Here is a 25,656-nt window from a genome sequence, read left to right on the forward strand (position 1 = left end):
AAGGCTGCCCCTCCCACCCTCACTCTCCTGCATTCATGTCAGTAGGAACTGACATGCACTAGCTACCAGGTGAGATCCTCTAAGGCCGGCCAAGTCCCACTACCTCCTAGAGAGGCCACCGTCTGGGGCCCCATCAGAGGCGACCTCACCCACGTGGAGCTCCCACAGGGCTGGGCTCCACTCGCCTGCCTGCACCTGCAGCTCCCACCATCCTGTGGGCAATATATATGGGGGGCTCCTAGAGAGCCAGCTGGCAAGGCACTGGCTGAGGGAAAGGCTGGCCTGTGGGCTGCAGCTCACTCCCCTACCTTCCCCCTGGGCTGTGTTTTTGACACAGATTTTCTTTGACCTTCAGAGACATCCTCAGCACCAACTTCAAAAAAAGCTCATAGTTGGGCCTCAAGGCAGACTCTTAACTGGAGGTTTTAGACCCTGTGTTGCCCTGTTCAGATGATTCACGAAATCAAAAAGACTCAGAAAGCTTCCCAGGGTCAGAGCATCATCCCACTACACCGAGGTTGCAGGTCAATCCCCAGTCAGGACACACACAAGAAGCAACCAATGAATGCATACATAAGTGGAACAACAAATGGATGTTTCTCTCCCTCCCTTCCTCTCTTTCTCTAGAATCAATCAATAAAAATAAATAAATAAAAAGAGAGAAAAAAGAAAGAAAGCTTCCCCAAAGACCCAGGAAGTGGTAGCTGGTAGAAAATACATGTTATTAGAAGAAACTGCTAGAGAAGCCAGACCTAGAAGCTTAGAGACCACCCACTCTGGGGTCTGAACACTGCTTCAACCACTTGTAGGGCCTTGGGCAGGTTACCTAATGTCTCCCAGCCTCAGTATCCTCATCAGTAACGTGGGGACAAGACTACCTCTTAGATAAGAAGTAGATGATGCATGCAAAGTGCTTAGCTCATGGCTTGGTACCTCATATATGCTCAGAATATGCTAGCGGTAAGCCTTATTGATGGATCAAGGCCCCCAGCTGAGGGCTGTCGAGAAGCAGGGAGGCACCAAGGCACAGGTTGCTTAGCCAGAGATGGGCAGCTGGTGAGAGGCTAGAATAAAACACAAAGGCCCAAGCCTGCTGCTGAGCAGTCTGTATACATTACCTCATTGAAACCTCAGTCTCTTCCTCAGTCAAAAATAGGGGTTTGGAACAGAAGCTTCCTAAGGCTTTTTCCAATTCAGTACTTGTAAAAGGTTTTCTGTTTACAAAGTATTTTTCACTTTATAGCCAACCTATAGTCCTGTGCATGTTGTAATAGTTGCAACAGTCACACAACTAGACCTGGGACGGGAACCAGGAGGATGGCCTGCCTCCCCCTGGACGGTTTCAGCAGAGGGTTCAGAGGGGGGTGGGTGAGACCTGAAGCCCCACCCAGGGCCCAGGGCGGGGCTTGGCCCTTGAAGACGACGTCATGGAAGCTTGGCTCTGGCTCCTGCCCAGCGTCCGGTTCTGCCGGGCTAAGCGCGGCCCAGAGGCCTGGGTCTGGAACTCATCAACCCCACCTGTCAGCCCTCCGTGGCCGGCTCGCTGGCCTTTGGTTATCACTAAGGAGAGTGTGGCTTCGGGCCAGGGGCCCCGATTCCCTTCCCTGCTAGCAACCTTAGGGCAGGGAGCTGTGTTCCCATCGGCCAAGCATCCCCAGCTTGACTGAGCTGCTATATGACAGGCTCTGTGAAATATGCAAAGACCTCGCTATTCATAAATATTTATTGAACACCTACAGTGTGCCTGGCCCTGAGAAGGCTGCAGGGAGTCAGACAGACATTCCTATTTACTCTAGTAAAGTAAGCTGTAAAGGAAAGCTACGTGTGATGGGAAATACAAGAGAGCAATTCGCTTTACACGCGGAAAACAGAGAAGGCCTTTGAGCCGAGAGAGGATGTATAGCTGGGAAAAGCATTCCAGAGAGAGGAAAGGGCCCACGGGAGACCCTGGGATAGGGAGCGTGTGGCATAGTTGAGAGCCACCGGACCAGTGTGAGGTGGGCACACAGCAGGCTCGCCCTCAGTAAGTGCCAGCTGAACAAATTAACAAGCGATCATAAGGATTCCTGCTTCCAGCCAAGGTGGAGCAACAGGGACTGGATTGACATTCCCACCTAAAACAACGGAAATGCCCAACAAAATATATGGCACAATGGCTCTGAAGACATTGAATGCCAGACGATGAAAAATATAGGGTCTCTCCCCCAAATGTACGCACACTTTGAATCGTTATAAAGGCAGTGTTTATTAAAATACACTTCATTTTTGGGGGGTGCGGACGGGAGCAGGCTGGAAGAGGTTAATGGGGGACAAAGGAGGACCTATGTAATACTGTCAACAGTAAAGATTTTAAAAAATACATTTCTTTCTCAAAACTGAGCTATCCCCCTCTACAGTGTCGATACGTGTCGATACGTTTTGGGGGGACGCCCCGTAGTGACTCCTGTGAGTCAGAAAACAAATGTGATGAGCCCCACTTTACTGCCCGAAGCTTCCAGACCAGGGCAGGCAGGTGGAGCCTGGTGGTCTAGGCCCGTGGTCAGCAAACTGCGGCTCTCGAGCCACATGAGGCTCTTTGGCCCCTTGAGTGTGGCTCTTCCACAAAATACCACGGCCTGGGCGAGTCTATTTTGAAGAAGTGGCGTTAGAAGAAGTTGAAGTTTAAAAAATTTGGCTCTCAAAAGGAATTTCAATCGTTGTACTGTTGATATTTGGCTCTGTTGACTAATGGGTTTGCCGACCACTGGGATAGGCACTGGAAAGCTGAAGCCAGGGGCCTGGGGGCACAAGGCAGAGAACGAAAAGGGCAAGAGCCGCACAGAGAACGCGGGAGCTCCTCAGAGGGCCCCTCTTCAGTAACGCAGCGCAGTGCCTCCACGTGAGGAATCCACTGGAAGCCGGTAGGAACCACGCAAAGGAATTAGCACAACCCTGGGAGCTGACACAGGGCTGGGAGCAGTGCTGGTTCCCACAACCAGAGTGGAAACCTCACAATTAATGGGGCATTGAGTGGAGCACGCAGAAGAATTTTTGGCTCAAAAGTAGGTCAAACTAAATGCTGTTCTGGCCCCACCTAACAAAAACAAGATCTGAAAGGGCCAAACTATTTTCAAATGACTTTTGTACCCCAGAACAAAGCTCAAGAATATTTATACAAATACAAAAATAGCTCCCGGCAAAATAAAATTCACAGTGTCTGGCAACCAGTAAAAATTAGCATGTATATAAAGAAACAGGAAAATATGGCCCATGATGGAAAGAAAAACCAATCAATTGAAACCTACCCAGAAATTTCACAGATGAAAGAATTAGGAGACACAGACATTAAAACAGTTATTAAAACTTGATTCCAGCCGAAACCGGTTTGGCTCAGTGGATAGAGCGTCAGCTTGTGGACTGAAGGGTCCCAGGTTCGATTCCGGTCAAGGGCATGTACCTTGGTTGCGGGCACATCCCCAGTGGGAGGTGTGCAGGAGGCAGCTGATCGATGTTTCTCCCTCATCAATGTTTCTAACTCTCTATACCTCTCAATTCCTCTCTGTCAAAAATCAATAAAATATATTTTTTTAAAAATAAAAATAAATAAAACTCGATTCCATAGGTGCAAGAAGATAAAGGAGAGAGTGCTGTGTTAAGTAGAGATATAGAAGATATTTTTTTAAATATATTTTATTGATTTCAGAGAGGAAGGAAGAGGGAGAGAGAGATAGAAACATCAATGATGAGAGGGAGTCGTTGATTGGCTGCCTCATGCACGCCCTCTACTGGGGATTGAGCCTGCAACCTGGGCATGTGCCCTTGGCCAAAATCGAACCCGGAACCCTCAGTCCACAGGCCAACGCTCTATCCACTGAGCCAACCCAGCTAGGGCTAGAAGATGTTTTTTAAAAGACTTAAATTGAAGAAGAAAAAAAAGACAAATTGAAATTCTAGAGATGAAAACTATAATGTCTAAGGTAAAAAATACACTACATGGATTAATGGAACATTAGACATGGCAGAAAATTAGTGAACTTAAACATAGTAATGAAAACTATCTAAAATAAAACAGAGAGAAAAAGCTTAAAAAAGTATAATAACATCAGTGAGCCGAGACAACTTCAAGTGACCTAATATCTATGTGTAATTGGAATCTCCAAAGGAGGGAGAAGGACAGAAAAGGTTATTTGAAGAAAAATAAACTGAAACATTTCCAAAATTGATGAAAACTACAAATCTACAGACGTAAAATACTTAATAAACCCCAAGCACAATAAACATAAAGAAACTATACCAAGCTCTGATCCTCCCCGTTCCACAGGCGGTGCCAGCAGGGAATGGTTAAGGACTGAGCAAATAGATTTGGCCACATGGAGTGCCTCGTCACCAGGGCTACTTTTAACTCTAGCAACATGGATATTGTTGTCATCAATGACCTCCTCATTGAACTTAACTTCATGGTACATGTTCCAGTCTTATTCCACCCATGGCAAGTTCAATGGCCCAGCCAAGGCTGAGAACAGGTAGCTTGTCATCAATAGAAAGCCCAAGTTTGTGATGGGTGTGAAACATGAGAAGTATGACAATTCCCTCAGGATTGTCAGCAATGCCTCCCGCACCACCAACTGCTTGGCCCACCACGGGCCATGGCCATCCGTGACAAGTCTGGCATTGTGAGGGACTCACGACCATAGTCTATGCCGTCACTGCCACCCAGAAGACTGTGGGTGGTCCCTCTGGGAAGCTGTGGTGTGATGGCTGAGGGGCTGAACATCATCTCGGCTCCTACTGGTGCTGCCAAGGCTGTGGGCAAGGTCATCCTGAGCTGAATAAGAAACTCACTGGCATGGCCTTCCATGTCCCTACCTCCTAATGTATTGATTATGGATCTGACCTACCATTTGGAGAAAGATTCCGAATATGATGACACTGGGAAGCTGGGGAAGGAGGCATTAGAGGGCCCCCAGATGGCATCCTGGGCTACACTGAAGACTAGGTTGTCTCCTGTGGCGTTAACAGTCACACCCACTATCCACCTTCAATGCTGGGGCTTACATCTCTTTTTTTGGGGGGTGGGCCTTACATTGCTCTCAACGACCACTTTGTCAAGCTCATTTCCTGGTCTGACAATGAATCTGACTCCAGCACCTGGGTGATGGACCTTATGGCCTCCAAGAAGGAAGAGTGACCTGGACTCCCAGCCATACCCAGAACACAAGAGGAAAAGAGAGGCCATTAACTTCTGGGGAGATCTTGCCCCCAACTAAATCTCTCAATACACTGAGAATTTCTCATCTTTGACACAATTTCCACCCCAGACTTCCTGAAGATGGTGAGGGGCTTAGCATATACCATCAATAAAGTACACTGTACCCAGCCAAAAAAAAAGAGAAAGTATACCACCCAGCCATTGTGGCTCAGTGGTTGAGCATCAACCTATGAACCAGGAGGAGGTCAGGGTTTGATTCCCCGTCAGGGCACATGCCCGGGTTGTGGGCTCAACCCCCAGTAGGGGGCGTGCAGGAGGCAGCCAATCGATGATTCTCTCTCATCATTGATGTTTCTATGTATCTCCCCCTTCCTTCCCCTCTCTCTAAAACATCAATAAAAAAGATATTTTAAAAATAAAAATGTGAGACAACATGGGATGAAATTAGAAATCAATGACAAAGGAGATGTTTGCCCTGACTGGTGCTGCTCAGCAGTTAGAGCACCAGCCCTCGGACCAGATCTCGGGTTTGATTCCTGGTCAAGGGCACTTACCTGAGTTGCATGTTCAATCCAGCCACAGTTGGGGTGCGTGTGAGGCAACCAATTGATGTGTCTCTCTCACATTGATCTCTCTCCCCCTCTTCACTCCCTTCCACTCTCTCTTAAAATCAGTGGAAAAAATATCATCTGGTAAGGATTAAAAAAAAGAAAAGGAGGAGATGTTCAAGGAAGTTTGAGATGGGAGATGTTAAAAAAAAAAGTCAGTTCTTGAACATCTCCCATCTCGAACAATTTGGTTCTCAACCAAGTTGTTCACGGAAAAATGTCTTGGTTGTCGAACAAAACTTCGGTTCTTGACCCAACAACCTTGCTGATACCTGCAGGATCAGTCACACGTCTCTCAGGCAACAAACAAAGAGAAAATGTGTGAGTGTGAGTCAGTTTACTGCTAAACTTCAAGTACTTAACATCTCAGGAAATTGTGCTCTGAATGTGTGTGTGTGTGTGTGTGTGTATGTGTGTGTGTGTGTTGCTTTTGGGGATCTGGAACAGATGAACTCAATTTACATTATTTCTAAGTGGGGGAGGTGGGAATGATTCCATTTTCAAACATTTCCTTTCTGGAACAGCCTTCCAAATGAATTAAGTTCAAGAACTGAGTTTCCACTGTAGTACCATCCTACAGTTCAGGGAAACTGAGGTTCAGTTTATTGTCCCAAGTCACATACTGATGAGTGGTAGATCTCTCTGTCTGATGACAAGTGAACTATGATCATCCTAAAAATCGTTTCCTCCTCTCAACCTTCTGGTTTCTACCAGCAGCACCACCAAGCCCCAGGCCTGAACCCCTGCCATTTCTTCCAGCTTCAGTGGACCAGGACAACCAGCAATAGGGCTGGAGGCGTGGGGAGGGGGCCAGGCAGGCAATCCGCACGGAGGTGGGGGGAGGGAGGGAGGACCTGACTGCTTCATCTACCTCCATGGATTTAATGTTGCTACTAACTTTTTTAATTTTTTAAAATATATTTTTATTTATTTCAGAGAGGAAGGGAGAGGGAGGTAGAAACATCAATGGTAAAAGAGAATCATTGATCAGCTGCCTCCCACACGCCCCCCCACTGGGGATGGAGCCCACAACCTGGGCATATGCTCCTGACCAGAATCGAACCTGGGACCCTTCAGTCCACAGGCCAACGCTCTATCCACTGAGCCAAACCAACTAGGACACTATTAACTTTTTAATCCCAACTTTTAAAAATATATATTTTTAATTGATTTTAGAGAGAGAGGACGGAGAAGGAGAGATAGAAACATTGATCAGCTACCTCCTGCACACTCCCTACTGGGGATCAAGCTCGAGACTGGGGCCCCGATCGGAATCGAACTAGTGACCTCTTGGTGCATGGGACGGCACTCAACCAACTCAGCCACACTAGCCAGGGCATTGCTACTTTTAATCCCAACCTATTAAGAGGTAAATTGCCTGAAGGTTAAAAGCAAGGGGTTTGAGGTAAAACATACTCGGCTTCCAGTCCTGTCCTGACTTCCCTACATTCCTGCTCTGTGATCTTGGGGCAGCTTCTAAACCTCTCTGAGCCACGTGGAAAAGGGATTTAACCTTTTGGGTTAGAAATCTTGTGAGGGGAGATGGATTCTTCTAGCAATAGACAAGGCTCAGGTTACCTGCCCCCATCACACTTACTCCATCCATCCCTCTGAGGCTAGTTTACTTCAAACCATTTGAAAAATAGACTCAACCTTATCAGGTGGTTACATCTTTTAATGCCTGCTAAGTTTACCTGTCGGGGTTGTTCCTCCAGGAAGTCTAGTGAGCCACAGTGAGACAACCCCCACTCAGCAGCTAAATCGATCTCTTCTGCAACATCCCTCTTCCTTCTAAGCCTTTCACATGCTAATGCACATTGTGGACCTCCCAGAGCTTTTGGGAGGGGAGGGGAGAATGGGGCCTCCCAAGTTTACTCCCTGCCTCACCTACCGACATCTCCCCTGAGAAGGCGCGCACTGCCTGCTATTCATTCACCTTGGGCAATCTGTTTCCTAAGCTCTTAGCTCCAGCCTCCCATTTCCAACCTCCTGAGACACATTTCCTATCAAATCCAGCTTTCCTCTCCATCCAGTCCTGCTGCCCTCCGCCCAGCCCCCGGATTCCCTGTCCCTCCCTACCCGCTCCTACAAAGCTCTGTGAGGCCCAGTGCTCGTCCTTCTCCCCACCTCCTGATGACCCTTGGTCTAGCTCACACCAGGGCCCTACATGGACCCAATTCTCCTTGTCTTTTTACCTGACACTCCAGCCAGACCAGGCCCTCACACCCTGAGTTTCCCCACACCCATGCCCTTCCCTCTGCCTAGAATGCCCCCAGCTACCCCCCTTCAGGTTCGGGCTCCAGTGCCGCGACCTCCCGCGTGCCTTCCCAGCTGGCCTGCCTGAAGGCTGCTTCATCACTGGTGGGGTCCAGTGCAGTCTTTGATGTATAGGAGGTGCTCATAAACACCCGTAGTTGGAAAGAATGAGTCTAATCCCACTGCATTGTACAGTGGAGGCACAGAAGTGACCGAGGGGGGCCTCCGTAGGGCTCCTATGTAAGCCAGGCTTTTTCTGCCATTCACTTTGGAAAGGAAGTCCCCCAGGGGCCAAGTGAGCCACCTTTCTCTGGGAAGACTACTGTCTCGAGCTCACCATATAGACTCCGGCAAAGAGGTTGAGTGGAATCCTCTTGTCAGCTGGCCCTTTGGGGTCCCAGACTGCACTATCCATTCCGAAAGTCCACGGTTCCTACTCTGTTTCTGTCTTCCTGCTGGCATTCCGCAATTACTACCACCACCACCTCACTGTCTGAGGCAGAAGGGGCCTTAGGAATTATCCATCCAGGGGGCCCACAAAGGCTTCACAGGGCACTGACCTCCCACGCTGTGTGCACAACTCTGTATGTCTATGGATTTCTGGAGCCAGCATCCAGAGATGCCACCTGAGTCTCAAGGGGGAGTTGAGGGGAGGGCAAGACCCAAATGAGATACAGAACAGTTCTCCGTCTGGCCTCTCGTTATAAAGGTGTTAATACATGTAAGGTTCCTATTACTATACCTGAGTTGGCTCACAGCCTGGTTTTGTAAGTAAACGGTTTTTTAGGTGTTTTGTTTTGTTTTTATAGATAACTTTAAAAATAATTTTTTTAATTATATTTTTAATCAGAGAGGGAGAGGGAGAAAGAGATAGAAACATCAATGATGAGAGAATCATTGATCGGCTGCCTCCTGCACGCCCCCGACTGGGGATCGAGGCCGAAACCTGGGCATGTGCCCTTTTTTTAATTTTTTTTTTATATAACTTGTTTTGATGTTTAAATATATTTTATTGATGTTTTTTACAGAGAGGAAGGGAGAGGGATAGAGAGCTAGAAACATCGATGAGAGAGAAACATCGACCAGCTGCCTCCCGCACACCCCCTACTGGGGATGTGCCCGCAACCAATGTACATGCCCTTGACCGGAATCGAACCTGGGACCTTTCAGTCCGCAGGCCGATGCTCTATCCACTGAGCCAAACCGGTTTTGGCTGGGCATGTGCCCTTGACCGGAATCGAACCCGGGACCTTTCAGCCCGCAGGCCGATGCTCTATCCACTGAGCCAAACCGGCCAGGGCAGTAAAGCTTTATTTGAACACAGCCACGCACATGTTTTTGTAAGGTCTGTGGCTGCTTTCCCACTATGGCTATAGAGTAGTTGCAACACAGATGTAACTGTATGGCTCACGGAGTCCTCCAAGGGTTGGTTGCCATTATGATGGTGGTGATACAGATAAACAACAGTGGGCCTCAAGCTACATAACTAGTGATCTGGGGGTATTTATTTATTTATTTTAAAATATATTTTTATTGATTTCAGAGAGAGAGAAAGAGAAACATCAATGATGAGAATCATTGATCGGCTGCCTCCTGCATGCCTTCTACTGGGGATCGAGCCCACAACCCGAGCATGTGCCCTGACCAGGAATTGAACCTCGACCTCCTGGTTCATGGGTCGATGCTCAACCCTGAGCTATACTGGCCAGGCTCAAGGATTCTATTACAAACCTGCTGTGTCCTCCAGGATGAGCTATTGGGGACGGAGGAGTGAGTAGGGCGAAGCTGACTTGATGGCTCTGCAAAATGACCTCACTGCCTCCAAGGTCCAAAGTGATTAGACCTCTATACCTTTGATACCTCATTTGCTCCAGTCACATTGGCCTTTCTCTTGTCTGTCAAATGCACAAATTTCCTTCCTACCTCAGGACCTTTGCATATGCTGATTTAACTGGCTTTTTTGTCACTCAGGTCCCAGCTCAGATATCACCACTCTCTTCTGGGGCCAAATCACTCTTTATGCTTACATGGCACTTGTAAGCAAAGTATTTTGTCTACTTGTTATTTTTTTTGTTGGTCTCCCTGAACGTAATGTGAAGTTTCTGTCTCATTCACTGCTGGAGCCCAGTGCTAACAGTGGGTTTTCATATGTTACTCAATAACTGTTTATTAAGTGAATGAAATGGTTCTTGGACAGAGTGTATCTTCTCTGCCTGGCTCTTTAAACCCACTCACTGAGCCACATTTCCCTCTCTGAGCCTCGGTTGCCTCCTATGTAAGGTGGACTATGAGGGTTAGATGAGAAGCTCCTAGCCTTTTGGTTTGAACATTCTATGACATGAAAGCACTGTCCGGGGCCTGACATTGGTAGGTTTGGAGATAACAGATTATATTTGACTATGAGCCTCAGTCCCAGCCCAGGCCCTGGGGACAGATGGCAACATCTCTACTGAGGGATGAAGGAAGGAAGAGGTGAGGGAGTAGGAGGAAGGGACACCCAGTATCAGGCAGGCAGGGAAGGCTCTGAGAGCTGCAGGCCCAGGGCCAGGAAGGAAGTGTCAGAAAAGGGAGGCAGACAAGAAGTGGGAGCAACCCCGCCTCAGAGGCATGCCTTTGAGCTTCAGAGTTGTTTGAAATTTGTATTACAAGTATGCATTAATTTTTGTGTGTGCGTGTGTGTGTGTGTTATTAAATTTATTGGGGTGACATTGGTTGACATGATCATGTAGGTGTCAGGTGTGGGTTTCCATGTTATAAGACCTGTATATTTGTGTGTGTTTTTAAAATTTTATTTTAGAGAGAGAGAGAAAAACATCAATTTGCTGTTCCACTCACTCAAGCATTCATTGGTTGATTCCTGTATGTTCCCTGACCAGAGGTCACACCTGATACTTTGGCATATCAAGATGACACTCTGCCCTAGCCGGTTTGGCTCAGTGAATAGAGCATTAGCCCTTGGACTGAAGGGTCCCAGGTTTGATTCTGATCAAGGGCACGTATCTTGGTACCCAGTCTAGGTCAGGGCGTGGGCAGGAGGCAAACAACTGATATGTTGCTCTCACATCAATGTTTCTCTCTCTGTCTCTCCCCTTCCTTTTTCACTCTCTCTAAAAATCAATGGAAAAATATCATGGGGTGAGGATTAACAACAACAATAATAACAAAAGATGACACTCCAACCCTCCAACCGAGCTGCCTGGCTAGGGCAGTATGCATTAGTTTTGCAACTGAAAAAATTAAAATGCACATGCCCTTTGACCCAGCAATTCCAATTCTAGGAATTTCCCCACAGGTAGAGAAGTTTGTGTGAAATGACCATGTCAAGGCTATGTACAGCAGGCTTGTTTGAAACTGCAAGACTGGAAACAATCTAAATGTCCACCAAAAGGGGCAAGCTAAAAAAAAAAAAAAAAAAAAAGAGGGGGGCAAGCTAGATAAACCAGGGCAAATCCACAAAATGGAACATTATAGAGATGTTAAAAATAACATAGACAGTCTGTTAAGTGCTGATGTAGATAATCTCCAAGATCTCTGTTAAGTAAAAGAAAGAAGGCACAGAGCAGCGTATACAGGGTGTCTACCATTTATATGAAAAGCTATACACACACATTTCTAAATACTCAGAATATCCCTGGAACTTGTACCAGTTGCCAGGGGATGGGGTTGAGGGGAGCCTTAATGTTCAATCTATATATATAGAAGTGCAATATGCAAATCAACCAGATGGCAGAATGACTGGTCGCTATGATGCGCACTGACCACCAGGGGGCAGACATTCAACACAGGAGCTGCCTCCAGCCCACAGGCCCCGATTGCCCAATCAGGGCCTGCTGGGCAACTTCTTGGTCCCTCCCCCTGGCCAGCAGGCTCTGATTGCCTGATGGGGAACAGGGAACGGGGTGGGTGGTGGTGGATGTGGGCGGCACCAGGCCAAGGCAGGTGAGAGTGGGCCAATCGCCCCACCAGTCGCCCCAGACAGAGGGCAACCAGCATTGAAGGTGGGGGGCAGAGCCGGCTGCCGGCAGCTGGGAAAGATTGCCCCTGAACGCAGGCCAGGCCTCAGAACCCTACCCATGCAAGAATTTCATACGCTGGGCCTCTAGTCCTATCTAATAAAAGAGTAATATGCAAATTAACCATCACTCTGCTACACCCACCGGCCATGCCCACCAGCCAATCAGGAGTGAATATGCAAATAAACCCAGCCAAGATGGCTATGGCCACAGAGAGCAGGAGAGAGGCTTGGGTTTCCCCGGCAATGGAGGAAGCCAAGCTTTCCGCCTGCCTTTGCCGGCCTAGGCCTCCACTCAAGGCTACAAAGTTTCAATGATAGAAGATACATAAATCCAAACAGAAATGTCGGCAGCCACAGAGCTGGAAAGAGCAGGAGGCTAGGGTTGCCCCTGGCAATGGAGGAAGCCAAGCTTTCCGCACACCCTGGCCTGCCTTGGCCTCCGCTTAAGACTACAAAGTTTCAATTATAGAAGATACATAAGTCCCAACAGAAATGGCTGCTGCCACGGAGCAAGCAGAAGGTTTGGCTCCGCTCCAAGCTACAAAGTTTCAATTGTAGAAGATAAATAAACCCCAGATACCAGGGCCTCCGCTTGGGTCACCAGGGGGCGTGGCCGGCTTGCAAACCACCACAGGCCCCTTGCTCAGGCCGCTCCACGCCCCAAGGGAACACCCACCCTGATCCGGGACACCCTTTAAGCAAACCAGCCGGCCCCCACCCGTGCCCCAGGCCTCTATCCTATCTAATAAAAGAGTAATATGCAGATTGACCATCACTCCAACACACAAGATGGCTGCCCCCATGTGGTCAAAGATCCTGCCCCACGTGGACACAAGATGGCCACCACAAGATGGCCAGCAGGGGAGGGCAGTTGGGAGGGACCAGGCCTGCAAGGGAGGGCAGTTGGGGCGATCAAGCCTGCAGGGGAGGGCAGTTAGGGGTGACCAAGCCGGCAGAGGAGAGAAGTTGGGGGCAACCAGGTCTGCAGGGAAGGGCAGTTGGGAGGGACCCAGGCCTGCAGGGGAGAGCAGTTGTGGGGGACCAGGCCTGCAGGGGAGGGCAGTTGGGGGGGACCCAGGCCTGCAGGGGAGAGCAGTTGGGGGTGACCAGGCTTGCAGGGGAGGGAGGTTAGGGGTGACCAGGCTGGCAGGGGAGCAGTTAGGCATCAATCAGGTGGGCAGGGGAGTGGTTAGGGGGTGATCAGGCTGTCAGGCAGAAGCGGTTAGGGGCAATCAGGAAGGCAGGCAGGCGAGCAGTTGGGATCGGGCCTAAAAGGTCAGTCGGACATCCCTCGAGGAGTCCCAGATTGGAGAGGGTGCAGGCTAGGCTGAGGGACACCCCTCCCCCCCCCCCGTGTACGAATTTCGTGCACCGGGCCTCTAGTATTTTTATAAAATGGAGTTAAAACTCACATAACATGAATCATTTTAACCATTTTATTTATTTTTTAAAATACATTTTATTGACTTCAGAGAGGAAGGGAGAGGGAGAGATAGAAACATCAATAATGAGAATCATTGATTGGCTGCCTCCTGCATGCCTCACACTGGAGATTGCACTTGCAACCTGGGCACGTGCTCTGACAGGAAATTGAACCGTGACCTCCTGGTTTATAGATCAATGCTCAACCACTGAGCCACACTGGCCAGGCCACTTTAACCATTTTAAAGTGTACAATTCAGTACACTCAGTGTTGTTTAACCATCACCTCAATGTAGCCCCAATATTTTCATTACACACACACACAAAAAAAAAACCACCAAAAAACCCCAAACACCATTGCCTCCATTAGCAGTTACTCCCTATTTCTCCTCTCCTAGCCCCTGGCAACCACAAATCTGCTTTCTGTTTCTACAGAATTGCTGATGATTCTACATATTTCATATGAATAGCATCATATAGTATGTGACCTTTTGTGTCTGGCTTTTTTCACTTAGTATGTTTGAGGTTCATCCACATTGATCCTTTTCGTGGATTTTTATATTCCATTGTATGTATGACTATAACACATTTTGTTTATTCATTGATGGACATTTGGGTAGTGTCCACCTTTTGGCTATTGGGAATAGCACTACTCTGAACACTCATGTACAGGTCTTTGTTTAAATACCTGTATTCAGTTCCTTCGGGTACAGATGTAGGAGTGGAATTGTTGGGTCATCTGGTAATTCTATGTTTAACTTTCTGAAGGACTGAAACTGATTTTAATATTCTTTTGTACCTTGTGAATCTTATACTATAAGCACCATGACAAATATTAGCTTTTCTAGAAACAAAAAGAAAAAAAATAAAATAAAATGAAGGTATACATTTATTTAAAAAGAAAGCTTACTGTATAAACACAAGGGATTATTGCTAGATACAAAATTAGCAAATTCTTAGCTAGAGGATTCCTGGAAGAAAACTGCATTTTGGACTTACACTCCAATTCCTTTGTTTCATTGTAGTTCCAGCGGTGGAGTATAGGGAGACCTGAGTTCAAATCCCAGTCCTGTCAGTTGTAGCTGTGCATCACTATATAGGTTACTTAACCTCTTTGCATCACAAATGTAAAATACAGAAAAATCACCTATCCAGCCAGCTATGAGAGCTGAATGAGTTCTGAGACATCTTATGCCTAGCTCTGAGCCTGGCACACCGCTGGCAGCCCAGGTTAGCAGCCTTATGCAGGCAGGGTTTGGAAGCTACTCTCTTCTAACCTGAGATCTGTGCTCTGCAGCCGTTTTCATATCAGCTTCCCTGATTCCCCACATGCTCAAAGAATTCCTGCAGGCCTGGCCCTGCTGAACAGAGTCCCCCTCCCATAATATTTCACCACCCCTAGTGCCAGTCCAGAAGAGAGGCCAAGCAGGGTGTGAGGGGACAAGAACTAGAGTCAGGGCTGGCAATGGGGCCCGCTGTCTGCCAAGGGCTACCCTGTGACAGGGAGCATGGGTTTGCTCTATGGAGCTATAAAGCTCAGGGCCACATATATGGAGGAGTTGCCTAAAGCAGTGGTTGGCAAACCGAGGCTCGTGAGCCACATGCGGCTCTTTGGCCCCTTGAGTGTTCTCACGCCACTTCTTCAAAATAGACTCGCCCAGGTTGAAAACCGACTTCTGCGCATGGGCCACGAAGTTTCTATCGCACTGTACGTGCGCGCCCGCACGTGGTATTTTGTGGAAGAGCCACACTCAAGGGGCCAAAGAGCCGCATGTGGCTTGCGAGCCGCGTGCAGTTTGTCGACCACTGGCCTAAAGGAATAGGGAGACAGATTTGGGTTTAACCAGAGGCACACCTTAAATTTTTAAGTGACAGGACATAATGCCAAGCACTGTTGTATAATTCTACACAAACTATCCCCATTTCACAGATGAAGAAATTGAGGCTCAGAGTCCTTAGTCACTTTGCACAAAGTCACAGAAACAAATATAAAGTGGACCAAGGTTTGAACCTAGGCCTGTCTCAGTCTAGAACTTGGAAGCTCAGCTTCTGTGCTAAGACGTCAATGGCCAAGTGCTTGACATCTGTTAATTATCACTAATCATTATCTGATAACAATATCGCTGTAAGTAGAGCTGGAGGTATAGCCGTGGAATGAGCCATTTGGGGTGGGTGAAGTTGCTTTTCCCCAAGTTCAGGCCAAGGCTGCATTAGTCTTTGGTGGAGATTCGAGTGTTTGCTGCAGGCAGTTGGATTCAGGTCCCAGGGTTCTAGTTGCTAGGGTACCAGGAGATTCCTAAGATCTGCCCCTAGAGATTTGGATGTAGTTGTTTGCGATGGGCCACAGGAATCTGTCTTCCTCAAAAGGCAATCTGGTCTGCAGCCAAGTGTGAGGTCCACTGACTTGAATGACCACTAGGGCCCCTTCTAATACAGATTCCATGATCTGCAATGCCCACCTCAGGGGAAGCATCCTGCCTCCTTCCACCCCTGAAGTCTAAGAGAGAGTGAGTGAGTGCAGCACTCCCTTTTCCCTTACGAATAAGAGGCTTTTCGGAAGGCAAAGAAGACTGTAAAAGGAGGCTCACTGGCACCTTCGGCGGGGAAGGGGGAGCCAGCTCATCCTCCCTCCGTGCCCCTCCCCACCCCACTCTGTGCAGAGCCAGTCCCCAGAAGATTGTCATTTGCCCCACTGGACCCTGGGTCAAGTACAACTATTTCTACTTTCAGTCCCTAGGTCTTTCTCGGAAACTGTCTAGTGGGGCCAGCTTCCTGGCATGCCAGGCAATTCTGCAATTTGTCTGGCGTGGGGGGCCCTCTCTCAGGCTCTGAGAGACCTGCGACTCCGGCAGGGAAGCAGGCCAGAGTGGCATTCTCAGTGACCTTTGGTTCCCTGGGAAGGACTCGAAAACAGTAAAAGTTTAGCAAGTGCCATTTAATCGTTGCCAGAACCTTTTTTTTTTTTTTTTTAAACACATACTTTCTGGAGGATAAAAGATCATTTGAGGGCTCCATATGAAAATATCTGTGATTAATTTGTGTTTTGTGTTGTTGTTTTTTCTTAGAAAGAATTCTTCCAAGCTATCTGCCTTTGAAATTAAATAGAAAATAAAAAATGAACTCAGTGCCTGGCTGTGTAACCTCAGATGTTGATTTCAGCGGCTGAAACTCAGTTTCCCCATTTGCAAAGACCACTGGCCCAGTGGCTGGATAGGAACTGGCAGTGGGGCAGGGGCTCTGGCTGCAGAGAGGGAGGTGTAAGTTGGGAACCCAGAGTCTAGGCCAGGAACCTTTGACCTGCCCAGACACCCCTTTTGGGTTTCTGATTGTTGTTTTTTCATCGTTTGAGTACTTTTCAGGTTCCTGGCATCCCACTCTCTCTCCCACTTTGGGAGAGGGAAGAAAAAGCAGTTATTGACATGTTAGTATAAAAATACCCCTCTCAGGGATTCTTCCCATGGCAACTCAAGCCTTTCATTCATTCAGTATTCATTACTGAACCCTCTCCACCAGGACCTGAGCTGGGCACTGAGAATTCAAAGATCAGAAAAAGATACCACCCCTGTCCTCAGGGTCCTCCCCTAATTTTCAGCCACGTGAAAACAGAAAAAAATAACATTGTGTGCAGGGAGGGCAGAGACACTGCCTCTTGGGAAGACTGGGTTCGAAGCGAAGCTCTTGGTTCTGTTCCTTTGCCGATTTTATAATCACTCCTCTTGTTGCCCTAAAGCTTTGAGGCCCGCACAGAACTTCCAGAGTTAGGATCTCATTTAACACTCAGGAAAGCCTGGATAACACTCAGGAGAGCCTATGAGAAAACAAAGCCACAGGGAGATCAAACTACCTGCCTGTGGTCACGTAAACTCAAACCCGGGCCTTCTGACACAGTTTTGTTTTGTTTTTTAGAAATACTGTTTGCTTTGGATTTGAACTTGGGATCTAGGTAACTGTGTGGCCCAGAGTAAAGGAGGCAAGAGGAGGAGGAGAGAGAGCTCAGGAACTTGGGGTTGGAAAGACCCAGTTTTTGGTCTTGACCTGCGCCACGCTGACCTTGACCTTCAAACTAGCAGTAGGATCAAGGGTGTTAATCACAATCAACAAGAGCTTACCATGAGCTCTTACTTAACTTGTATAACACATCCTTGAAGTTGTGCACTGGTATTCCCATTTTACAGATGAACCCGTTGCTACTCAGCTGGTAGGTTGCCCAAGGTTACAGACTCAGAATCCTGTCGCAGGGCTATGTCACATTTTCCCCATCGTCCATGTCATCCACTAGGAGCTAGGCAAGTTCCCAAATATTTCTGGGACTCCGTTTTCTAACCTTTAATTAGGAATAGCAGGAAGAATGGGAAGATTAAGTCAGACTGCACATTAACTGCCTGGGGCAGGAAGGAATAGGTACTGTATAAATGCCAGCATCCAGCCCCCTTCCCTTCCTGAGACCTCTCACACCAAGTGGAGCTTAAACCTGTAAATGCCAAGAAAATACACCTTAGCTACAGCCCAGCCTTTGGGCTTCAAGGTCACCCTCTCTACCTGCCTTCTCCTTGCCCAGGCTTTCCTGATGGTGGGGAAGCTGAGGTTAGAAAGTAGCAAGGAATACATACCCTCAGGGTGCTGGGTGGGTCCCAGGGCAGCATTTCTCAGGAGTGAGGCCATCTGAATCTTTCCCATCCCCTAAGAATAAAACACCAAAGGATAATGCATGTACAGTAAATCAAAGAGAAAGGGCCATATACCCCAGATAACCGAGAGGCCCCAGGAATGGTCCAGTATCATTTCAGCAAAGGGTTATTGAACATCTACCACTGCAAATACCCATCACTCATCAAGCTCTCTGCAGAAATGGAAAGGTGAGGCGGTATTCACTTAGCAGGGTTTGTGGATACTTCTCAGAGTCAGAGATCTTCACACCTGGTAGGTGAGACTGCAAGACAAGGTATTCCCAGGCTCCAGAGGACACAGAGGCCCTATGAGAGCATTTGGGAAGGGGAGTGGGTGTGGAAAGACCAGGAAGCTGGGGAAGAGGTGGGAGGTGGCCTCAGGCAAAGGGAACAGAAATGTGAGAAGCTCAGAGGTCACGGGAAGCCTGGCACCAGGAGAGCAGGGGGCACTGAAGAGGTTGCTAGAGGCTGGGCTACCAGGTCAGAGTTGGAGGAGACTGAGTTAAAAGTTCTCACCCACCGGGCAGCTGGCCAGAGTTGCATACCCTGAACTCTCTTCTCTCTAGCTCCATTTGCATCAACTGAATACTCACACCAGGGTGGGTGGGACCTTTGCATTTATATAATCTCCAAATCCCTCTGGAATCAGAGATTCTTCCATTTCAGGGGCTGTGGGGGATACAAGGAGGAATAAGACAGTGGCTGCCTCCAATATGCTTAAAGGCTGGCCACACACCTAGGAAGCTTTCTGAAGCAACTAGAATGAATCCTCGTACAAGGTGTTTCTCGTGAAGGCAAAAGAGAATAAAACGGGAAATAATGCAAATGTCTAATAACAGAAGATGTCAAATTATGGCACATCGCCCTAGCTGGTTTGGCTCAGTGGAAAGAGCGTCAGTCTGTGGACTGAAGGGTCCCGGGTTTGATTCCAGTCAAGGGCTCATGCCCGGGTTTCGGGCTCAGTCCCCAGTAAAGGGCATGCAGGAGGCAGCCGATCGATGATTCTCTCTCATCATTGATGTTTCTCTCTCTCTCTCCCTTTCTCTCTGAAATCAATAAAAAATATATATATTAAAAAAATTATGGCACATCTCATGGGGATTAACAATAATAAACAATTATGAGTGAACAATTTTAAAAAATGCTCATGACAAATTTAAGAAAAAAAGGATTCTGAAACTATGTTCAGCACAGATCGCAAATTTATGCACGGACAAAAAGATTAGAAGGAAATATTAATAAATTGCTCTCTAGATGGCAGATTGTTTCCTAAACTATTTTATAGCTTACAACTATCCAACAATGTGCATATATTGCTCTTATCATCAGAAAATTAATAAATATTTAAAAATAATCACCAGCTTCATGTCATGGAAAAATACAGCAATGAGGGGCAATTGTGGACCCTGTGTCATTTGTCACTTCTTTGGGCCTCAGCTTCCGCCTCTATAAAATGGAAACCTGAAGGGCAAGATGAGATGCCCTTCCTCTTTGAAAAATTCCAAACTAACTTAGGATACCTGAGTTTAGGAAACTGGCTAGGCTTCTCCTCCTGGCAAAAAATGGAGCTGAACTGAAGCAGGAATTTGAGGGAAGTGAGGATTTGGATTGATAAGGCTGGAAAAGCAGAGCGGAAAGAAAAAGGGAGGAGGAGGGAGAGGAGGAATAATCTCGATGGGACAAAGCTGGTGGTACGCCTGCTGGGAAGATGTAGGGCAGGGCTGGGGGAGATAATGCTAGGCGGACTGAGGCTTATGAAGGATGGTCAGGATACCTACAGGCTCCCAAAGTTGGCTCCATCTGGAGGTGCCAGAGGCTGGAAGTACCTAAAACCTTTGGGTGAAGTGAAGCACTTCTCATGGAATGGCAGTGCCTGCTTCTATAGGAGGCAGTTTCTCTCACATTAGAGCCTGAACCTAATGGTCACAAAGGGGGGGGGGGGGGGGGGGGGGAGCCAGGGTGCTTCTGGCCTACCCACCAGCAAGCACATAGTAGGTGCTAACAATGACTTACTGGAAGAATATGTCTTTGGGAAAGAAATTGCCTATTTCTAGGCCTCAATTTACCTAACTGTGAAGTGGCAGGCTAGGGAGATTAAGATTTGTTGCGGAGCCCTAGCTGGTTTGGCTCAGTGGATAGAGCGTCAGCCTGTGGACTGAAGGATCCCGGGTTCCATTCCAGTCAAGGGCACATGCCTGGGTTGTGGGCTTGATCCCCAGAAAGGGTGTGCAGGAGGCAACCGATCAATGATTCTCTCTCCTCATTGATGTTTCTAACACTCTCTTCCTCTCCTCTCCTCTCTGAAATCAATAAATATATATATATTTTTTAAATTTGTTGCGGAGACTAAGTCAGGAACGTCGTAGCCATCCCACTAGATGCTCCCCCGTGGTAGCGCTAGCCTTACTTAGCAGGTCGGCATATCGAGGCTCTGAAGGGCTGGGTCACTGGTCTAGGGGCTGGGATCCTAACGGGTTGGTGTCTGCCCACCCAGCTTCACTCCACCGACGCTGTGCGTCGCGTCCCACGTTCTAACTCAGGTGCGGCGACCAGGTTTGCCCGGGAAAGGGAACAGAAACGAGGTGCAGGGAGGCACATCACGCCTGGCAACGCCTGGTCCGGGCCAGGTCCCGCTGGTCTCTTCCGTCCCCCCGGAGCCTCTGGCCGGAATTCCCGGGGTCGCAGCTCGAGTTCAGAGCCAGGGGCGCCGGGGAGGTCCAGGCCGGGGGCAGCTCCACGGGTCTCGGGGCTGCCGCGCTTGAAGAGCAAACCGAGGTGGGGGGGACCGGTTTTTACAAGGTGGCGGCAGGGGCCGGCCTCAGTCCCAGCGGGTTTTCAAAAGTCAGAGGAAAACCCCTCCCAGGCCGCGCCCTTGAGACCCGAGGAGGGGAGTCACCGCCGCCGCGCCCCAGCCGCAGGTGGCTCTCCCTTCCCGGCGCCCTCGGGCTCCGAACTGGAGGGGGAAGGTGTGTTGGGGGAGTGGGGGGGGGGCATTGAAGCCGTGGTAAGAGAGGACCCAAAAGCTGGAGGGTGGGCAGAGGGAAGGAGAGGCGCACGGAACCTCCTCAGCCACGGAGGTACCCCTGCTGGAGCTTATAACCATTTGGATCCCAAAGACTCGTTCCCCCGCCCGTCCCATCGGTGACCGGGACGGGGAAGGGAGCTGGAGAGCTAAGTCCCACCCTCGGGGCTGGAAGCCTGAGGCCAGAGAGGGGAAGTGATTTCCTCAAGGTCACGCAGCCAAACTGCGCCCAGCCGGGGCCAGAGCCCAGGTGTCCGCGCCCATCCCACGCCCCCGCCATCTTCCCCTGAACCTGGCCCCCAACGCCCGGAGCTCTCGGGAGAGAGGAGAGCGCGGACCAGGTCTGGGCGCTGAGTTTTGGGGTGAAATGGGTGCACCGGGCCCTGTAATCCCGGATCAGGGTGCAAGCGGAGCCTACTTCCTGGAGCCGACGACTCAGGAGGCCAGCTGGGGGAGCCCCCCACGTGGGGTCGCAGGGGCGGGGATGGCGAGGGACGAAGGGGCGCCGGGTGCCCGGCACCCAGCTCCACAGCCCGCAGGCTGGGACAGCGCGGCCCCTTTAAGAAAGTTCGCTGGGCAAGTTCGTCGAAGTTGAACAACTTGTGGAGAAAGGAAAAGGGGGAAGATGAGAGCGGGAGAGACGGCGAGAGCGAGGGGGAAAGCCCCGCCGAGGGCGAGCGCGCCGCGGCCCGGCCGGGGCGAGTCCTCAGCGGGCGGCGGGGATTGGCTGCGCGTTCCCCCGGAGACCGCGAGGAGGGCGGGGGGCTGGCCCGGCCCCAGCTGAGGCCGGTTCCGGCCCCCGCCCCCCGCCGCCGCCCGGCGCCCGCCCCCTCCCCCGGCGCCCGCCCCCCTCCCCCGGCGCCCGCCCCCCGCCGCCGCCGCCGCCGCGGGCGCACTCGGCGGTCGCAGTGAAAAGGCGGAGGCGGCGGCCACTCCGGCTCGGCTCCGGTTCGCAGTGCCTCCCCCGCCGCACCCCCTCCACGCCTCCCGCACCCGCCAAACTTGATGTGACCCCAGCCCGACGCGGCGGCCGCCCCTCTCACCGCCCCGCGCGCCCCCCACCGCCACCCCGCCCCGCACCCCCGGAGCGCACCGCTCACCGCGCCCCCTCCCACCTCCTCGCCGGGGCCGGCGCCGCGCTCGCCCTCCGCGTTCCCTTCCTCTCGTCACCCCTCCCGCCCCCCCGCACCATGAGCAACCTGAAGCCGGACGACGAGCACAGCACCAGCACCGGCACGGGCTCGGGCTCCGGCGGCACCCTGGAGGAGGAGGTGGGTCTGCGCCCCGGGACTGGTCGGGTGAAGTGCACGCGGAGGTGGGCGGGGGAGAGGGCGCGCCGGGCCGGTCCGGCCATCGCTCCCGGAGCCTTCCCGCCGCTGCCCTTCGACCGGGGAGGAGCAGCCCGTGTCCGGCGGGCGGGGGCGCACGGCCTGGACTGCCCCGCCGGGCGGGCATTGTCTCCCCGCCCTCCCGGGCTTGGGGCGGGCCGTGCGTCCCGCGGTGGGCGAGCGGCACCACGGCCGCCCCACGCCGCCCCGTGCCTCCTGCCCGCGCGTCCCTCGTTCTCCCCTCTCGGCCCGTCTCGCTGCTCTCTTCCCGGCGCCTCTCCCGCGTGGCCGGGACTCCCGCCTCGGCTGGAGGGAACTGAGAGGGATTAGCACGGCGGGCGGGCGGGCGGCACCGTCCCGCGCCCTCTCCACCCTGACCCTCCCCGTGACCTTGGAGGCCTGGGGCAGCCCCGGCGCCTTGGTTCACCAGAGCCGTAGTGGTGGCGGGTGGACCGGCTTCCCTCGCAGCCCCAGAACCTGGGCTTCGGCGAAGAGGCCAGCCGGCAGTTAATTGGAGTTGGGAAGGAGATGCCGAAAGACCCTTCCCAGTTCTCCTCCCTTCGGTTTCGCCCAGGCAGCCGAGCTGGGACCCCGCAGCTGGCCGGGGTGGATCCCGAAAGTGGAGGCGCCGATATCTGGTCCACCAACCATGTGCTAAGACTTGGGAGTATGAGGTGGCTTCGTGGAATCTCCAGCAGCTGGGTGGTTAATGGGATCGTGAAATCAGGGAGGGTGTGTGTGTGGGGGGTGAGGTGGTGGATATGGCTATCAGTGGATGGAGACCAGGAGCTGGGCCGCGAAGACAAAAACTGGTGTGGACAGGGGACAGGGGTTGCCGCTCCCTTGAAGGGCCTCGGCCTCTGCTGTGTCACGCCGGGGCTGAGGGACCCTTCCTGCCCCACCCTGCCATGCTCTTGCCCAGGAAACCAAGGACCAGTTATCCATCCTGAGCTCCCTTCCCCTTGGTCTGGGGGAGAAACCGCAGAGCCCCTCGGTGGGGGCCGGTGTTGCTACCCCCCGCCCCCCTCCATTCCAGGGATGTTGCCGCCGGCCTGGCCGTGCTATAGGTTTGGTGCAGAATGGCGGCCACAGCCCCACTGCTGGGCTGGGCTCCTCCAAGTGGGAGGGGTGGTGGGAGGGTCACACTGCCAGCTCTCACTCTTAGCAGTTCAGAGCCTGCTGCCAGCCCCGGTCCGCCAATGGCATGACATCTTGAGAATCTGGGTCTAAATTCTGCTTTTTTGGGGCAGGGACGGGGGAAGCAGGATACACAACTCTTCGCTCTGAGTGTGGCAGGGGAGCGCCTGACATCTGTCCACTAGTGTGGTGTGGGCTCTGGGGTGGTGGAGTTGTTTGGGCTCCTGAAGGTCTTGTCCTCCTTGGATCTTGGATGCCCACAGGTCTTGGCGTTTTGGACCTTAACCCCATCCTGATTCTACCTGGTTGTTCAGAATCTCCCCCTTCGAGTTGGGGGAGGGTGTCAGGGTTGCTGGTGTGTGGGGCCTCTGCTTGGCCTTGGGGTGGGCTGAAATTGAGGGAGAGAAGCTGTCTCCTACAAAGCTGGACGAGGACCCAGCATGTCACTTCTGCTAGAGGGTTGACTTAAGCAGGGACCTCACACTGCCCCAGAGGCTGGGCTCACCCTCAGACCTACCCCCTTTGAAGTGGGAAGGGTGAACCATGTGGCCAGGCTAGTCTTGGAGAAAACATTTCAGGTATTGGTCACTTTTTCTAAGTGCCTTTTCTGAGAGAGAGGGCAGAATCCTCAAGAAGTGGAATCCTTGCTGCTCCTTGGGGGTGGGGGTGGCCGCAGCACCGTCAGGGTTCAGGGAGTCAGTGCGGCTGGTATTGGTCATTTAGTCTAAAGATCTAAAACTAAGGGCTCTGGGGATCTCCTGCAGCCCAGTGTCTGCCTGGTCAGGGAAGCACAAGGCTTGGCCCCCTCCCCTGGTTCGCCTTCTGAACAGTGAAGGGGCCAAGAGCTTTCTTGCTGGGGTTCCCTCTTAGAATGGTGGGTTGAGCTGGAACTGGACTCCTTCCCTTTAGCTTAGATTGCCCCCTGGGTGGTTAGTTCTGCTACCCCTAAGAGCCACCCCCTGGGGAATCTGCATTAGCAGCAGGGTTTACTCTCATAGCTAACCTAGGCTGGCTCTTCCCCAGCTGACTATGGAGGTTAACTAAAGCGACCCTAGAAAACCAAGGGATCCTCCTTGGCCCACAGAAGACCTCAATCACTGGAGAAGGGTGCATTTTCACGGTTCCAGGATGGGGTTTCCGTGGGGCTGCTCATCTCTGTGTAGCCTTGAGTCTTGGACAACTGCTTCGTCTTTATAGCCTGGGCTCTCCCTGGCCGCCCCCCTTACCCATGGGCGCTTCGTCCATATCATAAACATTAGGTTCCTTTTCTGGACGAGGGTCAGGAATATAGGTGAAAGATCACAGACTGGGGGGTCAGGAGGGTTTGCCAGCAAGTGAGGGAATGTTGAATACAATGGCAGATAAAATAAGAGGATATCAGCCAGTGATAGGGTGGTGCCCCTGAGAAGTTCCGAGGTCTGCCCTCCCTGAGATGTGGCTGAGTAGGAGGTTGTTAGGCCAGTGAGGGTGGGAAAGGCATTCCAAGAAGAGAGAATCCTATATAATAAAAGCCTAATATACAAATTGTCCCCTTGGGCAGTGGACTGACCAGTAGTTCAACTGCTCGCTATGACGTGCGTTGACCACCAGGGGGCGGTGCAGAAACATGGCGGGCGGTGCTGGTAGCGGGCAGCAGTGGAGGCGCTGCCGGCCTTGATGGGCCCCAAGGAGAGCACAACCAGCATCGGAGGAGAGCAGAACCAGGATCGTGGTGGGATGGTGGAGCAGGAGAATGGGCGGTGCCAAGCCAAGGCAGGTGCAAGCGGGGCCGATCGCCCTGCTGATTGCCCCACAGACAGCAACCAGTGGTGAGGGGCGGAGCCGCTGCCCAGCTCCCAGGTGCTGAGGGAGCCCAGTGTGGGGGGGAGGGGGGGAGGAGGGGTTGCCATAGATAGCCCCGCAGACTGCAACCAGCAGTGGCGGCGGTGGGGGGTGGGGAGCGGAGGGCCCAGCCCCAATCAATTGCCCACAGGCGATTGCCCCACAGGCGGGATGGTGGAGCAGGTGAGGGGG

The 25,656-nt window shown here is 51.3% G+C and overlaps 1 protein-coding gene and 1 pseudogene across 1 annotated transcript in view; both read left to right on the plus strand.

The window, feature by feature from the left end:
* The first annotated feature begins 4,349 nt into the window (after window positions 1-4,349).
* On the plus strand, window positions 4,350-4,975 carry LOC129148945 (glyceraldehyde-3-phosphate dehydrogenase-like; annotated as a pseudogene).
* Window positions 4,976-22,265: 17,290 nt separating this feature from the next.
* RBPMS2 (RNA binding protein, mRNA processing factor 2) overlaps window positions 22,266-25,656 on the plus strand; it is a 28,442-nt gene continuing 25,051 nt past the window's right edge. The window contains exon 1 of the mRNA XM_054716141.1: window positions 22,266-22,449. Coding sequence (XP_054572116.1) covers window positions 22,369-22,449 — 81 coding nt within the window. The 5' untranslated portion in view covers window positions 22,266-22,368. The remainder of the gene's footprint in view (window positions 22,450-25,656) is intronic.

The sequence above is a fragment of the Eptesicus fuscus genome, chromosome 5, assembly GCF_027574615.1.
Source record: "Eptesicus fuscus isolate TK198812 chromosome 5, DD_ASM_mEF_20220401, whole genome shotgun sequence".
Lineage (NCBI taxonomy): Eukaryota > Metazoa > Chordata > Mammalia > Chiroptera > Vespertilionidae > Eptesicus > Eptesicus fuscus.